Here is a 25,902-nt window from a genome sequence, read left to right as displayed (position 1 = left end):
TCTGCCGTCATCTGCTTTCTTCTGCCAGTTCCTTGTTATCTCAGTGCAGTGTTAATGTACTGGAGTGTCCAGTCAGTCAGTGTGTCTGTATGAACCCCTCTCTCTCAGTGCAGTGTTAATGTACTGGAGTGTCCAGTCAGTCAGTGTGTCTGTATGAACCCCTCTCTCTCAGTGCAGTGTTAATGTACTGGAGTGTCCAGTCAGTGTGTCTGTATGAACCCCTCTCTCTCAGTGCACGTGTTAATGTACTGGAGTGTCCAGTCAGTGTGTCTGTATGAACCCCTCTCTCTCAGTGCAGTGTTAATGTACTGGAGTGTCCAGTCAGTCAGTGTGTCTGTATGAACCCCTCTCTCTCAGTGCAGTGTTAATGTACTGGAGTGTCCAGTCAGTCAGTGTGTCTGTATGAACCCCTCTCTCTCAGTGCAGTGTTAATGTACTGGAGTGGCCAGTCAGTCAGTGTGTCTGTATGAACCCCTCTCTCTCAGTGCAGTGTTAATGTACTGGAGTGGCCAGTCAGTCAGTGTGTCTGTATGAACCCCTCTCTCTCAGTGCAGTGTTAATGTACTGGAGTGTCCAGTCAGTCAGTGTGTCTGTATGAACCCCTCTCTCTCAGTGCAGTGTTAATGTACTGGAGTGTCCAGTCAGTCAGTGTGTCTGTATGAACCCCTCTCTCTCAGTGCAGTGTTAATGTACTGGAGTGTCCAGTCAGTCAGTGTGTCTGTATGAACCCCTCTCTCTCAGTGCAGTGTTAATGTACTGGAGTGTCCACTCAGTCAGTGTGTCTGTATGAACCCCTCTCTCTCAGTGCAGTGTTTATGTACTGGAGTGTCCAGTCAGTGTGTCTGTATGAACCCCTCTCTCTCAGTGCAGTGTTTATGTACTGGAGTGTCCAGTCAGTGTGTCTGTATGAACCCCTCTCTCTCAGTGCAGTGTTAATGTACTGGAGTGTCCAGTCAGTGTGTCTGTATGAACCCCTCTCTCTCAGTGCAGTGTTAATGTACTGGAGTGTCCAGTCAGTCAGTGTGTCTGTATGAAGCCCTCTCTCAGTGCAGTGTTAATGTACTGGAGTGTCCAGTCAGTCAGTGTGTCTGTATGAACCCCTCTCTCTCAGTGCAGTGTTAATGTACTGGAGTGTCCGATTAGCAGGACGAATTTTTTAGACTGAGTCTTGAACGCTAAACCGCTGCGACTCCTTGCGGTCAATCCTGTGTATTACCACAGAGCGAGAGAGCGAGAGAGAGAGAGAGAGAGCGAGAGAGAGAGAGGTTTCCCAGTCGTGTACAGCCTGGATACCAAAACTGCTGTAATAAAGGTGCGGCAGTGCAGCCCCACGCGTGTCCTGTTCGTGTGGGTGAAACCGCCCCAGGACGATGTTTGTCTCACCCGGGCCCAGAAACAACGGCCGCTACCTTTCCAACCAGAGTGGAGAAGCGCTCTTAAGGGCGCCAGCACTCGCTGCGGCATGGTAAATGACTCTGGGAATACAGTCCGCACATCCTGTTCTCCAGTATAACTACTAGGGGGTTTAAAAACTCTTCGGAAAAGGTCGCCGGTCGTGTTTTGCGACACGGAAGCGAATTGCGGCGCATTTCCGGTTCCGTGTGCCTCCGCAACGCAGGAATGATCCCGGCGGGGCTCTGGGGGGCGACATCTTTAACAGGTTGCTGTGACAAACGTCCTTTCCGCGGAAAGACTGAACTGACGGAAGCGCTGTGGTAAACGATATGTTTTTAACCGCGCTTCGACCGGTCCGTACATTGCCGCCGAATCGCCTGTGACGGTCCAGCCCTTGGCGTCCGGTTGCCTAGCGACGCCCGGTGACTTCCGTAGCCCTGGTCGCTTAGCAACAGCGTTTCCGCCCCGGGCGACTGTAGCCGTGTTTTTGTGCGGGAGACCCGGACCGGACCGTCTACCGCTGGAAACTGTGACGCAAGTTTTACTTTTTACCTCTTCTCGTTTCCTCAAACTCTGGCAGCTGCTGGGAAAGACTCCGTCTACTAGCTTTCAGAGGTAGGTCAGGCCAGAGTGAATCCACCACAACCGACTTTCAAAAAGCTTTTCCTTTCACCATACAGGCCGCCTCACCCCCTACAGCAACACATCCCGCTACAAAACACACACACACACCCACACAGGAATGGCAACATCACACACCACACACAGAGACACCACACAGGTACACCCACAGAGGAGATACATACACACACAGTGTCTGACAGACACACCCCACACACAGAGACAAATGCACATAGGACATGCATAGAGTGAAACCAACACATTGTGCTCATTTTGTTAACAAGTGGCTTACTGGAGGAAAGTTTATTCTTTACAGAAGGTTTAGAAAAAAAAAAACACACAAACTTTCCCAAGCCAGGAGCCCGAGGGCTGTGGAGACGAGCCGACGAAGGAGTCACCGCGCAGACTGAGGAACTCGGTGCGATGTTACGGCCATCACAGCCAGCTGCAGTTCCACCGCTGGGCCTGCAGGCTCAGGGGGGCGCTCTCTCGCGCACCGGGGTTGCTTTTTGCTGGGGTCCAGGGTGGCGGGGCAGACTGAGGGTGGGCAGCCGGACAGATTCCAAAGCGAAATCCAGAGTTTCAGTCGTCGTCTCTCCACTCGTTCATCTACACAACACCAACAAGTGAACAAAACAGGGGGCTGAAAACATGCGAAGCCTGTGAGCAGTGCTCTGTCCATTCCCGATGCAGCTATACAAGTGTAAGAATATGATCATCTCTGCCATTCTCTCTGTCCTGTGTGGTCTCACCCTGTTGACTGCAGTTCTCCAGCTGTGCCTGACAGGGGGCGCTATTGCACCAGAGTACTGCTAGCAGCGTTAGCGGTTTTTTTCATGTGCCTTTCATGCCGAAGCAACTGCAAAGCTGTCTCTGCAGAGATGGGGATGGGGTGGGGGCGCCGAATCAGGGCCTGCCCTGAGTGAATCAAAAATATCCGAAGGACCAATAGCATCACAGTGAGCAGTGACCAGCAGCAGGGGGCGTTCCTGCCTTCTCCCCCTGACTCTGACCTCACACCCTGGCCCACCGCACTCGCACCGACCCATTAGCAGCCCAGCCAGCACAGAGCCCGGTAAAATCAGGAGTCCGGATCGAAGGCAGGGGTCCCAGGCCTACGGAGCTCCAATCCGGGTCACCCTGGGGCAACTCTTTCCGTACGACCAGAGACCGAACAGGAGGGTCATTTGTTCCTACAGTTGCAAGAAAAAGCTTGTGAACCCTTCGGAATCGCCTGGATTTCATAAAAATGTGGTCTGATCTTCAGCTGAAAGTCACAAGACTAGACAAACACAATCTACTTAAACTAATAACACACAAACAATTGTACGTCTTCTTGTCGGTACTGAACACATCGTTTAAACATTCACGGAAAAAAGTATGTGAACCTCTAGGCTATTGACTTCTCCAAAAGCTAACTGGAGTCGGGTGTTCCCATCACTGACACGAGACTGGAGGTGTGGGCTGGAATTGCCCTGCCCTATAAAAAAGGCACACAAAGGCCGGTTACTGACAGAGTCTGCTCTTCTCAAGAAAGAGCTGTTCGTGTGAACCATGCCCCGATCAAAAGACCTTAGAAGAATTGTAGAGACGCATAAAGCTGGAAAAGGCTACGAAAGCATTTCTAAAGGCCTGGGTGTTCATCAAGCCACAGTAAGACAAACTGTCTACAAATGGAGGAAATTCAGTACTGCTGCTACTCTCCCTAGGAGTGGGCGTCCTGCAAAGATCACAGCAAGAGCACAGCGTGCAATGCTGAAGGAGGTGAAAAAGAGCCCTAGGGCAACAGCAAAGGACCAGCAGGAATCTCTTGGACTTGCCAAAGTCTCTGTTCATGTGTCCACTATAAGAAAAACACTGAACAAGAAGGGTGTTAATGGAAGGACACCACGGAGGAAACCACTGCTCTCCAAATAAAAACACTGCTGCACGTCTCAAGTTTGCAAAAGACCACCTGGATGTTGCGCAACGCTTCTGGGCCAATGTTCTGTGTGCGGATGAGACAAAAGTTGAACTCTTTGGCAGAAACGCGCGACGCTATGTTTGGAGGAAAAAAAAGCACTGCACACCGACACCAAAACCTCATCCCGGCCGTGAAGCACGGTGGAGGGAGCATCACGGTTTGGGGCTGCTTTGCTGCCTCAGGGCCTGGACAGCTCGCTATCACAGAGGGAACAAGAAATTCAAAACTGTATCAAGACATTTCACAGGAGAATGTCAGGGTAGTGGTCCGTCACCTGAAGCTCAATAGAAGTTGGGTGATGCAACAAGACAATGACCCGAAACACAGGAGTAAATCAACAACAGAAATGCTTAAACAGAAGAGAATTCGTGTTCTGGAACGGCCAAGTCAGCCCAATTGAGATGCTGTCTCATGACCTGAAGAGAGCTGTTCACACAAGGAATCCCAGAAATATCAATGATCTGAAACAGTTGTGTAAGGAGGGATAGTCTAAAATTCCTCCTATCCGTTCTGCAAGCCCAGCAGCTACAGGAAACGTTTGGTGGAGGTTACTGCTGCTCAAGCAGGTTCTACCAGTTACTAAATACAAGGGTTCACAATTTTTCCAGCCTGGACTATGAATGTTTAAGCGATGCGTTCAATATTGACAAGAAGAAGTACATTTGTTTGTGTGTTATTAGTTTAAGCAGATTGTGTTTGTCTAATATTGTGACTTCGTTGAAGATCAGACCACATTTTTATGAGTCATTAATGCAGAAATCCAGGTAATTCCAAAGGGTTCACAAATGTTTTCTTGCAGCTGTATATGGGAACTCTGGGCCTTGAGGGCTGAGCGCTCTTCAGAATTTGGTGTCAAATGGTCCCTAACTTCCTCAATTTAAGCCAGTCGCCCGTCCAGCTCATCACTGTTAAGCTTCTCCAGGCCGGGAGAAATCGGTGATTTAACGGCGACTTATAAAGCCAGCTAGGCTGAAGCACATCACACCAGTGGAGTTTCTCCAGAACAGACAGGGACAGGGCGCAGAGACACCTCCCATTCGACCCGCCAATATCCCACAACGCCACTGGGATACCTGTGCATCTCCACTGTTGAAAGAAATCAAGGTATCGGCTTCAACAGCATGAAGCCACAGCATGTTCCCCACCCCCCTCTGTGTAAAGAAGAGCCTCCCGTCCTGACTAGAAGAGCTCACCCAGCTGTGTCTGGAGAGAAGCCAGGGTATCGGCTTCAACAGCATGGCTGGGCAGCTTGTTCCACACCCCCACCCCCCTCTGTGTAAAGAAGAGCCTCCTGTCCTGACTGGAAGAGCTCACCCAGCTGTGTCTGGAGAGAAGCCAGGGTATCGGCTTCAACAGCATGGCTGGGCAGCTTGTTCCACACCCCCACCCCCCTCTGTGTAAAGAAGAGCCTCCTGTCCTGACTGGAAGAGCTCACCCAGCTGTGTCTGGAGAGAAGCCAGGGTATCGGCTTCAACAGCATGGCTGGGCAGCTTGTTCCACACCCCCACCCCCCTCTGTGTAAAGAAGAGCCTCCTGTCCTGACTGGAGGAGCTCACCCAGCTGTGTCTGGAGAGAAGCCAGGGTATCGGCTTCAACAACAGGGCTGGGCAGCCTGTTCCACACCCCCACCCCCCTCTGTGTAAAGAAGAGCCTCCTGTCCTGACTGGAGGAGCTCATCCAGCTGTGTCCTGAGAGAAGCCAGGGTATCGGCTTCAATAACAGCTGGGCAGCTTGTTCCCCACCCCCACCCCCCTCTGTGTAAAGAAGAGCCTCCTGTCCTGACTGGAGGATCTCACCCAGCTGTGTCTGGAGAGAAGCCAGGGTATCGGCTTCAACAACAGGGCTGGGCAGCCTGTTCCACACCCCCACCCCTCTCTGTGTAAAGAAGAGCCTCCTGTCCTGACTGGAGGAGCTCACCCAGCTGTGTCTGGAGAGGAGCCAGGGTGTCGGCTTCAACAACATGGCTGGGCAGCTTGTTCCTCACCCCCACCCCCCTCTGTGTAAAGAAGAGCTTCCTGTCCTGACTGGAGGAGCTCACCCAGCTGTGTCCTGAGAGAAGCCAGGGTATCGGCTTCAATAACACGGCTGGGCAGCTTGTTCCCCACCCCCACCCCCCTCTGTGTAAAGAGGAGCCTCCTGTCCTGACTGGAGGAGCTCACCCAGCTGTGTCTGGAGAGGAGCCAGGGTATCGGCTTCAACAACATGGCTGGGCAGCTTGTTCCCCACCCCCACCCCCCTCTGTGTAAAGAAGAGCCTCCTGTCCTGACTGGAGGAGCTCACCCAGCTGTGTCCTGAGAGAAGCCAGGGTATCGGCTTCAATAACACAGCTGGGCAGCTTGTTCCCCACCCTCACCCCCCTCTGTGTAAAGAAGAGCCTCCTGTCCTGACTGGAGGAGCTCACCCAGCTGTGTCTGGAGAGAAGCCAGGGTATCGGCTTCAACAACATGGCTGGGCAGCTTGTTCCCCACTCCGGGCCCAGCAGACCACACACACTCACCTGGCCCAGGGGCGGGGAGGGGCAGGGGGCGGGGCCGGTCCTCTCAGCCAATGAAGTTGATGACGACGAGGTGCAGCACGGTGTGGGCGAACAGGAAGTCGGCGAAGGCGCGCTCCGGGGAGATGGCCAGGAAATCGCCCTTGTTCTGGGGGTTGATCTGGATGCGCAGGCAGACTGGGAGAGGAGGAGGAGGAGAGAGAGGGAACAGGGAGGCAATATCAGGGTTAGCGCACATCCCAGGAAAACCCAGAGCGACCGAATAAACGCAGCTATCCGCCGACCTCCAGAGAGCAGACAAAGGGATGCAGCTCCACAGAGCTGGAAAACAAGCAAGAAATCCACAGCCTCATGGCAGAACTCCACGCTCATGCGTTCCCACACAGTCCCGGTGAGCAGCGACGGGCCGGAGCACAGGGCTGACCCTGCCCCGGACACCAGCCCCGCACAGAAAGGGACAGTTGACTGCAGCCCATCACACCCGTCTAGCGGGCATTCAGAGAAGGAAAGACCGCAGGGCACCAGGGACATGGGGGAACATGCAGACTCCACATAGACAGCAGACCACAGCATGTGAAGCAGAAGCACTGACTGTCCTGTCCAGCCACATATCATTTTAATCACACTGGACACTCCAGGACATTAACACTGCACCGAGAGAGAGGGGTTCATACAGACACACTGACTGACTGGACACTCCAGTACATTAACACTGCACCGAGAGAGAGGGGTTAATACAGACACACTGACTGACTGGACACTCCAGTACATTAACACTGCACTGAGAGAGAGGGGTTCATACAGACACACTGACTGACTGGACACTCCAGTACATTAACACTGCACTGAGAGAGAGGGGTTCATACAGACACACTGACTGGACACTCCAGTACATTAACACTGCACTGAGAGAGGGGTTCATACAGACACACTGACTGACTGGACACTCCAGTACATTAACACTGCACTGAGAGAGAGGGGTTCATACAGACACACTGACTGACTGGACACTCCAGTACATTGACACTGCACTGAGAGAGAGGGGTTCATACAGACACACTGACTGACTGGACACTCCAGTACATTGACACTGCACTGAGAGAGAGGGGTTCATACAGACACACTGACTGACTGGACACTCCAGTACATTAACACTGTTCATACAGACACACTGACTGGACACTCCAGTACATTAACACTGCACTGAGAGAGAGGGGTTCATACAGACACACTGACTGACTGGACACTCCAGTACATTAACACTGCACTGAGAGAGAGGGGTTCATACAGACACACTGACTGACTGGACACCCCAGTACATTAACACTGCACTGAGAGAGAGGGGTTCATACAGACACACTGACTGGACACTCCAGTACATTAACACTGCACTGAGAGAGAGGGGTTCATACAGACACACTGACTGACTGGACACTCCAGTACATTAACACTGCACTGAGAGAGAGGGGTTCATACAGACACACTGACTGACTGGACACTCCAGTACATTAACACTGCACTGAGAGAGAGGGGTTCATACAGACACACTGACTGACTGGACACTCCAGTACATTAACACTGCACTGAGAGAGAGGGGTTCACACAGACACACTGACTGGACACTCCAGTACATTAACACTGCACTGAGAGAGAGGGGTTCATACAGACACACTGACTGGACACTCCAGTACATTGACACTGCACTGAGAGAGAGGGGTTCATACAGACACACTGACTGACTGGACACTCCAGTACATTAACACTGCACTGAGAGAGAGGGGTTCATACAGACACACTGACTGACTGGACACTCCAGTACATTAACACTGCACTGAGAGAGAGGGGTTCATACAGACACACTGACTGACTGGACACTCCAGTACATTAACACTGCACTGAGAGAGAGGGGTTCATACAGACACACTGACTGACTGGACACTCCAGTACATTAACACTGCACTGAGAGAGAGGGGTTCACACAGACACACTGACTGGACACTCCAGTACATTAACACTGCACTGAGAGAGAGGGGTTCATACAGACACACTGACTGACTGGACACTCCAGTACATTAACACTGCACTGAGAGAGAGGGGTTCATACAGACACACTGACTGACTGGACACTCCAGTACATTAACACTGCACTGAGAGAGAGGGGTTCATACAGACACACTGACTGACTGGACACTCCAGTACATTAACACTGCACTGAGAGAGAGGGGTTAATACAGACACACTGACTGGACACTCCAGTACATTAACACTGCACTGAGAGAGAGGGGTTCATACAGACACACTGACTGACTGGACACTCCAGTACATTAACACTGCACTGAGAGAGAGGGGTTCATACAGACACACTGACTGGACACTCCAGTACATTAACACTGCACTGAGAGAGAGGGGTTCATACAGACACACTGACTGACTGGACACTCCAGTACATTAACACTGCACTGAGAGAGAGGGGTTAATACAGACACACTGACTGACTGGACACTCCAGTACATTGACACTGCACTGAGAGAGAGGGGTTCATACAGACACACTGACTGACTGGACACTCCAGTACATTAACACTGCACTGAGAGAGAGGGGTTAATACAGACACACTGACTGACTGGACACTCCAGTACATTAACACTGCACTGAGAGAGAGGGGTTCATACAGACACACTGACTGGACACTCCAGTACATTAACACTGCACTGAGAGAGAGGGGTTCATACAGACACACTGACTGACTGGACACTCCAGTACATTAACACTGCACTGAGAGAGAGGGGTTCATACAGACACACTGACTGACTGGACACTCCAGTACATTAACACTGCACTGAGAGAGAGGGGTTCATACAGACACACTGACTGACTGGACACTCCAGTACATTGACACTGCACTGAGAGAGAGGGGTTCATACAGACACACTGACTGACTGGATACTCCAGTACATAAACACTGCACTGAGAGAGAGGGGTTAATACAGACACACTGACTGACTGGACACTCCAGTACATTAACACTGCACTGAGAGAGAGGGGTTCATACAGACACACTGACTGACTGGACACTCCAGTACATTAACACTGTACTGAGAGAGAGGGGTTCATACAGACACACTGACTGGACACTCCAGTACATTAACACTGCACTGAGAGAGAGGGGTTCATACAGACACACTGACTGACTGGACACTCCAGTACATTGACACTGCACTGAGAGAGAGGGGTTCATACAGACACACTGACTGACTGGACACTCCAGTACATTAACACTGCACTGAGAGAGGGGTTCATACAGACACACTGACTGACTGGACACTCCAGTACATTAACACTGCACTGAGAGAGAGGGGTTCATACAGACACACTGACTGGACACTCCAGTACATTAACACTGCACTGAGAGAGAGGGGTTCATACAGACACACTGACTGACTGGACACTCCAGTACATTAACACCGCACTGAGAGAGAGGGGTTCATACAGACACACTGACTGACTGGACACTCCAGTACATTAACACTGCACTGAGAGAGAGGGGTTCATACAGACACACTGACTGGACACTCCAGTACATTAACACTGCACTGAGAGAGAGGGGTTCATACAGACACACTGACTGACTGGACACTCCAGTACATTAACACTGCACTGAGAGAGAGGGGTTAATACAGACACACTGACTGACTGGACACTCCAGTACATTAACACTGCACTGAGAGAGAGGGGTTCATACAGACACACTGACTGGACACTCCAGTACATTGACACTGCACTCTGAATGCAGAAACAAAGTGATAAAGCGCTAGAGGAGGAGGAGGAGGAGGCGGGTACACACACTGGACATTACAGAAGGCTCGTCTACTCAAACCGCAGACACGCGCACGGGAATGTCTTCATCTCCGCGCGTCTTACCCCCGAGGATGAAGGAGCCCACGCAGGAAATGAAGCCGGAGAGAAAGCTGTTGAAGGGGAAGGTGCCGACCAGCAGGCAGTAGAGGAACTGCAGCGCCCCGGTGAGCAGGATGTAGAGCAGATACGCGTCCACCACCTTCAGCCGGTTGAGCGTGCTGCTGGAGTACTCGTCCAGGAACCGGGAGATCACGGACAGCACCGAGTTCGACATCGTGGGAAGGAGGGCGTGGGGCTTGCTGAAGAGGTCGCTGCCGAAGTGCCTGGGAATCCCACTCCTTGTGCCCGTCTGTCCAGAACCGGAAATCCCCGCGCTGCGCTCCGAAGAAGACGTGTCGCTCCGTCAGTCGGGAGAGACAGGAAACCGGTGTCGCAGCGAAAAGGGACCGACTCGCCCCCCCCCAGCCTCAAGCATTAGTACCGCGGTGTGAAGAACAGAGAATATTATTTTTAAAGGACTCATTGGATAATTAATTACCGGTATATGTAGTCAGCCTGTGTATAGACTATACCTCTTGCCCTTTTGTTACAGACATAGAGGGAGATTAAACACAAACAGGAAAGCCCAGACGAAATTCAGCGAGACAGATTCACTGATTTGTACGACACGGAGCCGAGAGAGAGGGGACAACAGGCCCTTCAGCGGAAGAAGCCATACAAATTAGAAGAGCGTATTGACCGGTTATGCTCATTGACGGAACGGAGGGGACGGATAGGCAGGAGCTCGGTCATGCATATTCATGAGCTGTCCGGTCCGGCCCCGCCCCTCTCTTCCCCAGCCGGTAGCGGGGCGCCGCGATGGCGTCACGCAGGAGTCAGCTGACTGGAGCACGAAGTTGGTTACAAAACTAACACAGCGGATGAGCAGCTTCCTCTCTGAAGCGGGCGTGCGGCTCCGATTCAATTGTTTTTCTTTTCATGTTCGATAATGCGGTTTTGTCCCTCGGCCATTACTGACAGCTGCAATGCACGACGAGACTGACTCGGAGTAAGTACATCCGACAACAATTACAAGAATACTATCAATTATCATATTCGGGAGTTGTTTGTTGGGCAGGAAGAGTGGCACTTTCTGCTATACACTCTACGTTCCGTCGTTGTGTCTGTTTTACTGATATATAACACGACTTCACTTGTGTAAGTACCGCCAGTTGACGGTAGGACTCATTACATAAGTGACTCAGTACATAACTGGAAACTCACCTGCTGCTGTGTTGTACTGACACATACTGGACAATTGTACACTTATCGTAGACCCCCTGTACACACACACACCTCTACAGACTCTCACTGGACACACTGTATACACACACACACCTGTACAGACTCTCACTGGACACACTGTATACACACACACCTGTACAGACTCTCACTGGACAAACTGTATACACACACACACACACACCTGTACAGACTCTTACTGGACACACTGTACACAGACACACACCTGTACAGACTCTCACTGGACACACTGTATACACACACACCTGTACACCCTGTATACACAAACACACACCTGTACAGACTCTCACTGGACACACTGTATACACACACATACATACACACACCTGTACAGACTCTGATGGGACACAGTGTATACGCACACACACCTTTACAGACTGTGAAGTGTGTCAAATGAGATTCTGATGGGACACACTGTATACACACACACAAACACCTGTACAGACTCTTACTGGACACACTGTATACACACACACACACACACACCTGTACAGACTCTTACTGGACACACTGTACACACACACACACACACACACACACCTGTACAGACTCTTACTGGACACACTGTATACACACACACACACACACACACACACACACACACACACACACCTGTACAGACTCTTACTGGACACACTGTATACACACACACCTGTACACCCTGTATACACACACACACACTTGTACAGACTCTCACTGGACACAATGTATACACACACACCTGTGCACCCTGTATACACACACACACACACACACACACCTGTACAGACTCTCACTGGACACACTGTATACACACACATACATACACACACCTGTACAGACTCTGATGGGACACAGTGTATACGCACACACACCTTTACAGACTGTGAAGTGTGTCAAATGAGATTCTGATGGGACACACTGTATACACACACACATACACCTGTACAGACTCTTACTGGACACACTGTATACACACACACACACACACACACACACACACACACCTGTACAGACTCTTACTGGACACACTGTATACACACACACACACACACACACACACACCTGTACAGACTCTTACTGGACACACTGTATACACACACACACACACACACACATACACACCTGTACAGACTCTCACTGGACACACACACACACACACACCTGTACAGACTCTTACTGGACACACTGTACACACACACACCTGTACAGACTCTTACTGGACACGCTGTATACACACACACACCTGTACAGACTCTTACTGGACACACTGTATACACACACACACACACCTGTACAGACTCTTACTGGACACACTGTATACACACACACCTGTACAGACTCTCACTGGACACACTGTATACACACACACACCTGTACAGACTCTTACTGGACACACTGTACACACACACACACACACGCACACACCTGTACAGACTCTTACTGGACACACTGTATACACACACACACCTGTACAGACTCTTACTGGACAGACTGTATACACACACACACACCTGTACAGACTCTTATTGGACACACTGTATACACACACACCTGTACAGACTCTTACTGGACACACTGTATACACACACACACACCTGTACTGACTCTCACTGGACACACTGTATACACACACACACCTGTACAGACTCTTACTGGACACACTGTATACACACACACCTGTACACCCTGTATACACACACACACACACACCTGTACAGACTCTCACTGGACACACTGTATACACACACACACACCTGTACAGACTCTCACTGGACACACTGTATACACACACATACATACACACACCTGTACAGACTCTGATGGGACACAGTGTATACGCACACACACCTTTACAGACTGTGAAGTGTGTCAAACGAGATTCTGATGGGACACACTGTATACACACACACATACACCTGTACAGACTCTTACTGGACACACTGTATACACACACACATACACCTGTACAGACTCTTACTGGACACACTGTATACACACACACACACACACCTGTACAGACTCTTACTGGACACACTGTACACACACACACACACACCTGTACAGACTCTTACTGGACACACTGTATACACACACACACACACACACACACACACACACACACCTGTACAGACTCTTACTGGACACACTGTATATACACACACACACACACACACACACACACACACCTGTACAGACTCTTACTGGACACACTGTATACACACACACCTGTACACCCTGTATACACACACACACCTGTACAGACTCTCACTGGACACAATGTATACACACACACCTGTGCACCCTGTATACACACACACACACACACACACACACACCTGTACAGACTCTCACTGGACACACTGTATACACACACATACATACACACACCTGTACAGACTCTGATGGGACACAGTGTATACGCACACACACCTTTACAGACTGTGAAGTGTGTCAAATGAGATTCTGATGGGACACACTGTATACACACACACACCTGTACAGACTCTTACTGGACACACTGTATACACACACACACACACACACACACACACACACACACACACCTGTACAGACTCTTACTGGACACACTGTATACACACACACACACACCTGTACAGACTCTTACTGGACACACTGTATACACACACACACACACCTGTACAGACTCTTACTGGACACACTGTATACACACACACACACCTGTACAGGCTCTTACTGGACACACTGTATACACACACACCTGTACAGACTCTTACTGGACACACTGTATACACACACACACCTGTACACCCTGTATACACACACACACCTGTACAGACTCTCACTGGACACACTGTATATACACACACACACACACACACACACCTGTACAGACTCTTACTGGACAGACTGTATACACACACACACACCTGTACAGACTCTTACTGGACAGACTGTATACACACACACACACCTGTACAGACTCTTACTGGACACACTGTATACACACACACACACCTGTACAGGCTCTTACTGGACACACTGTATACACACACACCTGTACAGGCTCTTACTGGACACACTGTATACACACACACCTGTACACCCTGTATACACACACACACACCTGTACAGACTCTCACTGGACACACTGTATACACACATACATACACACACCTGTACAGACTCTGATGTGACACAGTGTATACGCACACACACCTTTACAGACTGTGAAGTGTGTCAAATGAGATTCTGATGGGACACACTGTATACACACACACATACACCTGTACAGACTCTTACTGGACACACTGTATACACACACACACACACACCTGTACAGACTCTTACTGGACACACTGTATACACACACACCTGTACAGATTCTTACTGGACACACTGTATACACACACACACCCCTGTACAGACTCTTACTGGACACACTGTATACACACACACACACACACACACACACACACCTGTACAGACTCTTACTGGACACACTGTATACACACACACACACACACACACACCTGTACAGACTCTTACTGGACACACTGTATACACACACACACCTGTACAGACTCTTACTGGACACACTATATACACACACACCTGTACAGATTCTTACTGGACACACTGTATACACACACACACACCCCTGTACAGACTCTTACTGGACACACTGTATAGACACACACACCTGTACAGACTCTTACTGGACACACTGTATACACACACACACACACACACACACACACACCTGTACAGACTCTTACTGGACACACTGTACACACACACACACACACACACACACACACCTGTACAGACTCTTACTGGACACACTGTACACACACACACACACACACACACACACACACACACACACACACACACCTGTACAGACTCTTACTGGACACACTGTACACACACACACACACACACCTGTACAGACTCTTACTGGACACACTGTACACACACACACACACACACACCTGTACAGACTCTTACTGGACACACTGTACACACACACACACACACACACACACCTGTACAGACTCTTACTGGACACACTGTATACACACACACACACCTGTACAGACTCTTACTGGACACACTATATACACACACACCTGTACAGATTCTTACTGGACACACTGTATACACACACACACACCCCTGTACAGACTCTTACTGGACACACTGTATAGACACACACACCTGTACAGACTCTTACTGGACACACTGTATACACACACACACACACACACACACACCTGTACAGACTCTTACTGGACACACTGTACACACACACACACACACACACCTGTACAGACTCTTACTGGACACACTGTATACACACACACACACACACACACCTGTACAGACTCTTACTGGACACACTGTATACACACACACACACACACCTGTACAGACTCTTACTGGACACACTGTATACACACACACACACACACCTGTACAGACTCTTACTGGACACACTGTATACACACACACACACACCTGTACAGACTCTTACTGGACACACTGTATACACGCATCTTGAATACAGACTAGTTCAAAGAGGAATGATTCAGCATTTACTGTATCAGATACACATTAACTGAAAAACCACTTCTGGTGGTTTCCTACAGCTCCAGTTTGATGTCATGGCTGTACAATGACACTTTCTTTTGTGTTTCTGTCAGTGTTGGGTAGCTGTGTTTGTACAGTATCAATTGTTTGAAACAGAGTCTTCTTTGTTTTCTCTCTTTTACATTCACAAGGCCAAATAAAATTCAAATGTTAATGCCTTGACATTCTTGGAATTATTTATCCACAGAGTTAGTGTACTTTAACATCCAGTCAGTGTGTTAACCCCTCTCTCTCAGTGCAGTGTTAATGTACTGGAGTGTCCAGTCAGTCAGTGTGTCTGTATGAACCCCTCTCTCTCAGTGCAGTGTTAATGTACTGGAGCGTCCAGTCAGTGTGTCTGTATGAACCCCTCTCTCTCAGTGCAGTGTTAATGTACTGGAGTGTCCAGTCAGTCAGTGTGTCTGTATGAACCCCTCTCTCTCAGTGCAGTGTTAATGTACTGGAGTGTCCAGTCAGTCAGTGTGTCTGTATGAACCCCTCTCTCTCAGTGCAGTGTTAATGTACTGGAGTGTCCAGTCAGTCAGTGTGTCTGTATTAACCCCTCTCTCTCAGTGCAGTGTTAATGTACTGGAGTGTCCAGTCAGTCAGTGTGTCTGTATGAACCCCTCTCTCTCAGTGCAGTGTTAATGTACTGGAGTGTCCAGTCAGTGTGTCTGTATGAACCCCTCTCTCTCAGTGCAGTGTTAATGTACTGGAGTGTCCAGTCAGTCAGTGTGTCTGTATGAACCCCTCTCTCTCAGTGCAGTGTTAATGTACTGTAGTGTCCAGTCAGTGTGTCTGTATGAACCCCTCTCTCTCAGTGCAGTGTTAATGTACTGGAGTGTCCAGTCAGTCAGTGTGTCTGTATGAACCCCTCTCTCTCAGTGCAGTGTTAATGTACTGGAGTGTCCAGTCAGTGTGTCTGTATGAACCCCTCTGTCTCTCTCTCTCTCTCAGATCCTCGGGCTGGTTGTCAGGCTGGTTGCCATCGTGGTGTCCCACCTCCATGTCTCTGCTGAAGAGCACAGAGGCCAAGATCCTAGCTTGTGAGTCTCTGCCCTGTTGGACTGTGCTGCTTCTCAGTCACTGTCTTATCGTGGGTATTACTCTACTAAAGATATTGTGCTCTGTTTTTTTCTATTCATTGCTCTATATTGTATCACATTTTTCTTTACTAAATCACTGCAGTCAAATACATTCCTCTGAACTACACTAAATTTCATTACTTATGACGACATAAGTACTTGTGTTGACAGTGATTTTCACAGATCTCCACCCACCTCTCTCAGGTATTCAGAATGAGCTCTGGTCCCGGTTTGTCACTCTCCAGAGCCAGGAGAAGATCTGGACACTGACTGTGACCCACAGAGCCAACAAAACATCTGCACAGCCTGGTACACTCAGTCCTTTCTCCCTGTTTATGTACTGGAGTGTCCAGTCAGTGTGTCTGTATTAACCCCTCTCTCTCAGTGCAGTGTTAATGTACTGGAGTGTCCAGTCAGTCAGTGTGTCTGTATGAACCCCTCTCTCTCAGTGCAGTGTTAATGTACTGGAGTGTCCAGTCAGTCAGTGTGTCTGTATGAACCCCTCTCTCTCAGTGCAGTGTTAATGTACTGGAGTGTCCAGTCAGTCAGTGTGTCTGTATGAACCCCTCTCTCTCAGTGCAGTGTTAATGTACTGGAGTGTCCAGTCAGTCAGTGTGTCTGTATGAACCCCTCTCTCTCAGTGCAGTGTTAATGTACTGGAGTGTCCAGTCAGTCAGTGTGTCTGTATGAACCCCTCTCTCTCAGTGCAGTGTTAATGTACTGGAGTGTCCAGTCAGTCAGTGTGTCTGTATTAACCCCTCTCTCTCAGTGCAGTGTTAATGTACTGGAGTGTCCAGTCAGTCAGTGTGTCTGTATGAACCCCTCTCTCTCAGTGCAGTGTTAATGTACTGGAGTGTCCAGTCAGTCAGTGTGTCTGTATTAACCCCTCTCTCTCAGTGCAGTGTTAATGTACTGGAGTGTCCAGTCAGTGTGTCTGTATGAACCCCTCTCTCTCAGTGCAGTGTTAATGTACTGGAGTGTCCAGTCAGTCAGTGTGTCTGTATGAACCCCTCTCTCTCAGTGCAGTGTTAATGTACTGGAGTGTCCAGTCAGTCAGTGTGTCTGTATGAACCCCTCTCTCTCAGTGCAGTGTTAATGTACTGGAGTGTCCAGTCAGTCAGTGTGTCTGTATTAACCCCTCTCTCTCAGTGCAGTGTTAATGTACTGGAGTGTCCAGTCAGTGTGTCTGTATGAACCCCTCTCTCTCAGTGCAGTGTTAATGTACTGGAGTGTCCAGTCAGTGTGTCTGTATGAACCCCTCTCTCTCAGTGCAGTGTTAATGTACTGGAGTGTCCAGTCAGTGTGTCTGTATTAACCCCTCTCTCTCAGCGCAGAGTTAATGTACTGGAGTGTCCAGTCAGTCAGTGTGTCTGTATTAACCCCTCTCTCTCAGTGCAGTGTTAATGTACTGGAGTGTCCAGTCAGTCAGTGTGTCTGTATTAACCCCTCTCTCTCAGTGCAGTGTTAATGTACTGGAGTGTCCAGTCAGTGTGTCTGTATGAACCCCTCTCTCTCAGTGCAGTGTTAATGTACTGGAGTGTCCAGTCAGTGTGTCTGTATGAACCCCTCTCTCTCAGTGCAGTGTTAATGTACTGGAGTGTCCAGTCAGTCAGAGTGTCTGTATGAACTCCTCTCTCTCAGTGCAGTGTTAATGTACTGGAGTGTCCAGTCAGTCAGTGTGTCTGTATGAACCTCTCTCTCTCAGTGCAGTGTTAATGTACTGGAGTGTCCAGTCAGTCAGTGTGTCTGTATGAACCCCTCTCTCTCAGTGCAGTGTTAATGTACTGGAGTGTCCAGTCAGTCAGAGTGTCTGTATGAACTCCTCTCTCTCAGTGCCCTCCAGGACTCCCCTGGTGATGCTCCATGGTTTTGGGGGAGGTGTGGGTCTGTGGGTGAGGAATCTGGACCCCCTGTGTCGCTCACGAACTGTCCACGCCTTCGACCTGCTGGGCTTTGGCCGCAGCTCCCGCCCACGATTCCCCTCTGACCCCGTGTTGGCCGAGGACCAATCCGTGACAGCCATCGAGGAGTGGAGGCAGGCCATGGGGCTGGAGCGCATGATCCTATTGGGCCACAGCCTTGGCGGTTACCTGGCAACCTCCTATGCCGTCCGCCATCCAGAGAGGTGAGGGCGGAGCCTGTGGGTTCACTGCTGTGCCCAAGTCTCATTTCATTTCGTTGACCATCTGCAGAGGCTGGTTCCTGTTGTATTCACAAATTGGAATATAAATCAGGCGGCAGATAAGAGGATGCCACTGGGCTCGTCTAGCCCTTTGGTTATCTTGTAACTCATAGATTCAAGGTTCTCATCCAAAATGCCTTTGATATCCTTACAGTGACACACTGAATTCATAATGCACTTTCATCTGAAAGAGCTTCACCTATAATCTGGACCACTAGAGCAGTGTGTCCTGGGATCTGGACTGACCAGCAGTCAGGACACCCCTACTCTTACTGACAGTGTCCTGGGATCTGGACTGACCAGCAGTCAGGACACCCCTACTCTTACTGACAGTGTCCTGGGATCTGGACTGACCAGCAGTCAGGACACCCCTACTCTTACTGACGGTGTCCTGGGATCTGGACTGACCAGCAGTCAGGACACCCCTACTCTTACTGACAGTGTCCTGGGATCTGTACTGACCAGTCAGGACACCCCTACTCTTACTGACAGTGTCCTGGGATCTGGACTGACCAGCAGTCAGGACACCCCTACTCTTACTGACAGTGTCCTGGGATCTGGACTGACCAGTCAGGACACCCCTACTCTTACTGACAGTGTCCTGGGATCTGGACTGACCAGTCAGGACACCCCTACTCTTACTGACAGTGTCCTGGGATCTGGACTGACCAGTCAGGACACCCCTACTCTTACTGACAGTGTCCTGGGATCTGGACTGACCAGTCAGGACACCCCTACTCTTACTGACATTGTCCTGGGATCTGTACTGACCAGTCAGGACACCCCTACTCTTACTGACAGTGTCCTGGGATCTGGACTGACCAGCAGTCAGGACACCCCTACTCTTACTGACAGTGTCCTGGGATCTGGACTGACCAGTCAGGACACCCCTACTCTTACTGACAGTGTCCTGGGATCTGTACTGACCAGCAGTCAGGACACCCCTACTCTTACTGACGGTGTCCTGGGATCTGGACTGACCAGCAGTCAGGACACCCCCACTCTTACTGACGGTGTCCTGGGATCTGGACTGACCAGCAGTCAGGACACCCCTACTCTTACTGACGGTGTCCTGGGATCTGGACTGACCAGCAGTCAGGACACCCCTACTCTTACTGACGGCGTCCTGGGATCTGGACTGACCAGCAGTCAGGACACCCCTACTCTTACTGACAGTGTCCTGGGATCTGGACTGACCAGTCAGGACACCTCTACTCTTACTGACAGTGTCCTGGGATCTGTACTGACCAGCAGTCAGGACACCCCTACTCTTACTGACAGTGTCCTGGGATCTGGACTGAACCCTGTTTGACCTCTCTCTCAGGGTCAGTCACCTCATCCTGGTTGACCCCTGGGGTTTTCCCGAGCGGCCCCAGGCGGGAGAGCCGGAGACCCCCGGGTCGGGCTCGGGTTCGGGGTCAAGCGTGGTGAAGAGGCAGGGCCCCCCCCGCTGGGTCAAGATGGTGGCCTCCTTGGTGTCGCTGTTCAACCCGCTGGCGGTCATCCGCGCCGCCGGCCCCTGGGGTGAGTGTCCGATACTTCCTTCTGCTTATATACCACCTTTCTGACTGGTACTGGGATCCCCTCCACCCCCCCAGTGTGATGATGCTCCAGCTCTCAGTGGGGAGGAGAGCAGTTCAGAGAGGGGGGTGATCAGGAGGCCATGACTGGTAAAGACCAGGGGGAGTCTGTCCAGGACACTGGGGTCACACCCTGATTTTTTTTCGAGGAATACCCACGGAGAGTCATGACCTCGGTTTTTTGTCTCAGCCGAAGGGTAGAGTCTTTTTACAGTCTAGTGTCCCCGTCACTATACTGGGGCATTAGGACCCACACAGACCGCAGGGTGAGCACCCCCTGTTGGCCCCACTAACACCTCTCCCAGCAGCAACCTTGGTTTTTCCCAGGAGGTCTCCCATCCAGTTATTTACCAGGCTGCTAGGTGTGTGTGTGTGCGTGCGCGTCTGACGGCGGCAGGTGTGTGTGTCTGACAGTGCCAGTGTGTGTGTGTGTGTGTGTGTGTGTGTGTGTCTGACAGTGCTGTGTGTGTGTGTGTGTGTGTGTGTGTGTGTGTGTGTGTCTGACAGTGCCAGGTGTGTGTGTGTGTGTGTGTGTGTGTGTGTGTGTGTGTGTCTGACAGTGCCAGGTGTGTGTGTGTGAGTGTGTGCGTGTCTGACGGCGGCAGGTGTGAGTGTGAGTGTGAGAGAGTGAGTGTGTGTGTCTGTCTGATGGTGGCAGGTGTGTGAGTGTGTGTGTGACAGTGGCAGGTGTGTGTGTGACAGCAGCAGGTGTGTGAGAGTGTGTGTGTGTGTCTGATGGTGGCAGGTGTGTGTGTGTGTGTGAGTGTGAGAGAGTGAGTGTGTGTGTCTGTCTGACGGCGGCAGGTGTGTGAGTGTGTGTGTGACAGTGGCAGGTGTGTGTGTGTGTGACAGCAGCAGGTGTGTGTGTGAGTGTGTGTGTCTGACGGCGGCAGGTGTGTGAGTGTGAGTGTGAGTGTCTGACGGCGGCAGGTGTGTGAGTGTGAGTGTCTGACGGCGGCAGGTGTGTGAGTGTGAGTGTGAGTGTCTGACGGCGGCAGGTGTGTGAGTGTGAGTGTGAGTGTGCTCTCATGTCTTCTCCTCTGTCTCAGGTCCAGGGTTAGTACACCGCTTCCGCCCAGATTTCAAGAGGAAGTTTGAGGATTTGTTTGACGACGACACCATGACTGACTACATCTACCACTGCAACGCTCAGAGTCCCAGGTACACTGACCGACTGCTGCCTGGACCAGTGTTCATGTACTCTAGTGTCCAGTCAGCGTGTCTGTATGAACCCCTCTCTCTCAGTGCAGTGTTAATCTACTGGAGTGTCCAGTCAGTCAGTGTGTCTGTATGAACCCCTCTCTCTCAGTGCAGTGTTAATGTACTGGAGTGTCCAGTCAGTGTGTCTGTATTAACCCCCCTCTCTCAGTGCAGTGTTAATGTACTGGAGTGTCCAGTCAGTGTGTCTGTATGAACCCCTCTCTCTCAGTGCAGTGTTAATGTACTGGAGTGTCCAGTCAGTCAGTGTGTCTGTATGAACCCCTCTCTCTCAGTGCAGTGTTAATGTACTGGAGTGTCCAGTCAGTCAGTGTGTCTGTATGAACCCCTCTCTCTCAGTGCAGTGTTAATGTACTGGAGTGTCCAGTCAGTCAGTGTGTCTGTATGAACCCCTCTCTCTCCAGCGGTGAGGTAGGGTTCAAGGCCTTGTCTCAGTCTCTGGGGTGGGCGAAGAGGCCCATGCTTCCCAGAGTGACCCAGCTGTCCCCCACGCTGCCCGTGTCTCTTGTGTATGGAGCTCAGTCCTGGGTTGACTTCAACACTGGGGAGAGAGTGAAACAGCTGAGACCCGGGAGCTTCACACAGACAGTGGTGAGTCTGACGGAGACACACAGCCACACACACACACAGAGACACACGCACACAGACAGCAGGTTACTCAGACAGCCAGACACACAGCCACACACACACACACATACAGAGACACACGCACACAGACAGCAGAACATACAGTCACACACACACACACAGACAGCAGAACACAGAGACACATGCACACGCACAGAGACACACACACAGACAGCAGGACATACAGTCACACACACACGCAGACAGCAGGACACACAGTCACACACGCACACGCAGACAGCAGGACACACAGTCACACACACACACAGACAGCAGGACACACAGTCACACACACACACACACAGACAGCAGGACACAGAGACACACAGAAACACAATCATGCAGAGAGACAGGTAACTTAATCTCTCCTCCCTCCCTCTCTCCCCTCTCCCCTCTCCCCTCTCCCCTCTCCCCTCTCTTCCTCCCTCTCCTCCCTCTCCCCTCTCCTCTCTCTCTCTCTCCCCTCTCTCTCTCCTCTCTCTCCCAGGTGATAGAAGGAGCCTCGCACCACGTGTACGCTGACCAGCCTGAGGACTTCAACCGCACGGTGGAGAAGATCTGCAGCAGTGTGGACTGACAGCCGGGCTCCCGAGGGGAGGGCCACGGGTTCGAGTCGCTGTGCCTCGGCTCTCCGATGGCCCCGCCCTGAGATCAGGGCCCCGGGGCCCTCCATCCCCGCAGCGCGACGGGCCGTTCCCAGGAAGAGGAGCGAGCTCCCGTCCGGGAGCGAGCCGGGCGGATCACCCCGCGGAGCGCGGAGGAGCAGGACCGGCCCGGCGGGCCCGGCGGGCTGGCAGAGCCCAGGACAGGACCCAGGGCGAGAGGTTCTGGTGACCCAGCTGGACCAGGGTCACAGCCTGCCTGCCTCTCCTCCATCTCCCCGATCCCTCCTCTCGCTCCCTTCCCCCTCCTCTCTCTGCCCCTCTCTCTTTCTCTCTCTCTCCCTGTCTGTCTTCCTCCCGTCTCCCCCTCTCTCTCCCTGTCTGTCTTCCTCCCGTCTCCCCCTCTCTCTCTGTCTCTCTCTCCCTGTCTGTCTTCCTCCCGTCTCCCCCTCTCTCTCTGTCTTTCTCTCCCTGTCTGTCTGTCTTCCTCCCGTCTCCCCCTCTCTCTCTGTGTCTCTCTCCCTGTCTGTCTGTCTTCCTCCCGTCTCCCCCTCTCTCTCTGTGTCTCTCTCCCTGTCTGTCTTCCTCCCGTCTCCCCCTCTCTCTCTGTCTCTCTCTCTCCCTGTCTGTCTTCCTCCCGTCTCCCCCTCTCTCTCCCTGTCTGTCTTCCTCCCGTCTCCCCCTCTCTGTTCCTGTCTGTCTTCCTCCCGTCTCCACCTCTCCCTCTCTCTCTCTCTCCCCCTCCTTGCTCCTGTCTCCAGACCCGGACTGACACCGATGTGATTTTATAATCTTCCTCTCAGTAAAGTTTTGTATGTTTGAAGACAGTGGCGTCCTGTCTCCTCCTTCGTGTTCCCTGAGGTGCTGGCCTGTCCTGTCCTGTCCTGTGCTTCTTGAGATCCGAGGACAGAGAGAGGTTAAAACAGAGACAGGCTCACGGTTCACAGACATGACTTAGCAGAACAGCTTACATTAGCTCCTCCGACTGTGGGACTACAGAGCGAGAGCGCCCCCTCTCGGGCCCGACTGTGGGACTGCAGCGCGAGAGCGCCCCCTCTCGGGCCCGACTGTGGGACTGCGGAGTGAGAGCGCCCCCTCTCGGGCCCGGCGGGGGTACTGCAGAGCGAGAGCGCCCCCTCTCGGGCCCGACTGTGGGACTGCAGAGCGAGAGCGCCCCCTCTCGGGCCCGACTGTGGGACTGCGGAGCGAGAGCGCCCCCTCTCGGGCCCAACTGTGGGACTGCAGAGCGAGAGCGCCCCCTCTCGGGCCCGACTGTGGGACTGCAGCGCGAGAGCGCCCCCCTCGGGCCCGGCGGGGGTACTGCAGCACGAGAGCGCCCCCTCTCGGGCCCAGCTGTGGGACTGCAGAGCGAGAGCGCCCCCTCTCGGGCCCGACTGTGGGACTGCAGCGCGAGAGCGCCCCCTCTCGGGCCAGGCGGGGGTACTGCAGAGCGAGAGCGCCCCCTCTCGGGCCCGACTGTGGGACTGCAGAGCGAGAGCGCCCCCTCTCGGGCCCGACTGTGGGACTGCGGAGCGAGAGCGCCCCCTCTCGGGCCCGGCGGGGGTACTGCGGAGCGAGAGCGCCCCCTCTCGGGCCCGGCGGGGGTACTGCAGAGCGAGAGCGCCCCCTCTCGGGCCCGACTGTGGTACTGTGGAGCGAGAGCGCCCCCTCTCGGGCCCGACTGTGGGACTGCAGTGCGAGAGCGCCCCCTCTCGGGCCCGACTGTGGGACTGCGGAGCGAGAGCGCCCCCTCTCAGGCCCGACTGTGGTATTGAGCGCGAGAGCGCCCCCTCTCGGGCCCGACTGTGGGACTGCAGTGCGAGAGCGCCCCCTCTCGGGCCCGGCGGGGGTACTGCAGAGCGATAGCGCCCCCTCTCGGGCCCGACTGTGGGACTGCAGCGCGAGAGCGCCTCCTCTCGGGCCCGACTGTGGGACTGCAGCGCGAGAGCGCCCCCTCTCGGGCCCGACTGTGGGACTGCAGCGCGAGAGCGCCTCCTCTCGGGCCTGGCTGTGGGACTGCGGAGCGAGAGCGCCCCCTCTCGGGCCCGACTGTGGGACTGCGGAGCGAGAGCGCCCCCTCTCGGGCCCGACTGTGGGACTGCAGCGCGAGAGCGCCTCCTCTCGGGCCCGACTGTGGGACTGCAGCGCGAGAGCGCCCCCTCTCGGGCCCGACTGTGGGACAGCAGAGCGAGAGCGCCCCCTCTCGGGCCCGGCGGGGGTACTGCGGAGCGAGAGCGCCCCCTCTCGGGCCCGACTGTGGGACTGCAGAGCGAGAGCGCCCCCTCTCGGGCCCGACTGTGGGACTGCAGCGCGAGAGCGCCCCCTCTCGGGCCCGACTGTGGGACTGCAGAGCGAGAGCGCCCCCTCTCGGGCCCGGCGGGG

General features: G+C 52.4%; 2 protein-coding genes across 2 annotated transcripts; one reads left to right on the top strand and one right to left on the bottom strand.

Annotated features, from left to right (window-relative positions):
- Nucleotides 1-2,287: 2,287 nt before the first annotated feature.
- On the bottom strand, nucleotides 2,288-10,749 carry dad1 (defender against cell death 1). Its single transcript, XM_088916343.1, has 3 exons — nucleotides 10,395-10,749; nucleotides 6,477-6,650; nucleotides 2,288-2,625 (listed from the first exon to the last, which is right to left on the bottom strand). Exons 1-2 carry the CDS (start codon nucleotides 10,603-10,605, stop codon nucleotides 6,520-6,522), a joined length of 342 nt encoding a protein of 113 aa, XP_088772469.1. The 5' UTR covers nucleotides 10,606-10,749; the 3' UTR covers nucleotides 2,288-2,625; nucleotides 6,477-6,519.
- A 448-nt stretch (nucleotides 10,750-11,197) lies between these two features.
- abhd4 (abhydrolase domain containing 4, N-acyl phospholipase B) lies at nucleotides 11,198-24,347 on the top strand. The gene is made up of 8 exons (XM_088916342.1): nucleotides 11,198-11,379; nucleotides 17,184-17,272; nucleotides 17,516-17,620; nucleotides 19,145-19,436; nucleotides 20,818-21,017; nucleotides 22,123-22,234; nucleotides 22,696-22,882; nucleotides 23,406-24,347. The coding sequence occupies exons 1-8, from the start codon at nucleotides 11,357-11,359 to the stop codon at nucleotides 23,493-23,495; spliced, it is 1,098 nt and encodes a 365-aa protein (XP_088772468.1). The 5' UTR covers nucleotides 11,198-11,356; the 3' UTR covers nucleotides 23,496-24,347.
- The last annotated feature ends 1,555 nt before the right edge of the window (nucleotides 24,348-25,902 follow it).

Source organism: Atractosteus spatula, chromosome 5 (assembly GCF_055471065.1).
Source record: "Atractosteus spatula isolate fAtrSpa1 chromosome 5, fAtrSpa1.hap1, whole genome shotgun sequence".
NCBI classification, from domain to species: domain Eukaryota; kingdom Metazoa; phylum Chordata; class Actinopteri; order Semionotiformes; family Lepisosteidae; genus Atractosteus; species Atractosteus spatula.
The sequence above is the reverse complement of the archived record's forward strand: the minus strand, read 5'-3'. Positions and strand labels throughout refer to the sequence as shown.

Bases quoted from the DNA above. Each gene is read 5' to 3' on its own strand.
- dad1 (XM_088916343.1), bottom strand. From the start codon at position 10,605: ATGTCGAACTCGGTGCTGTCCGTGATCTCCCGGTTCCTGGACGAGTAC. The intron at 6,651-10,394 runs GTAAGACGCGCG...CTCCTCTCCCAG, and splicing joins GGGCTCCTTCATCCTCGGGG to TCTGCCTGCGCATCCAGATC.
- abhd4 (XM_088916342.1), top strand. From the start codon at position 11,357: ATGCACGACGAGACTGACTCGGA. The intron at 11,380-17,183 runs GTAAGTACATCC...TCTCTCTCTCAG, and splicing joins CACGACGAGACTGACTCGGA to ATCCTCGGGCTGGTTGTCAG. The intron at 17,273-17,515 runs GTGAGTCTCTGC...CACCTCTCTCAG, and splicing joins AGAGGCCAAGATCCTAGCTT to GTATTCAGAATGAGCTCTGG.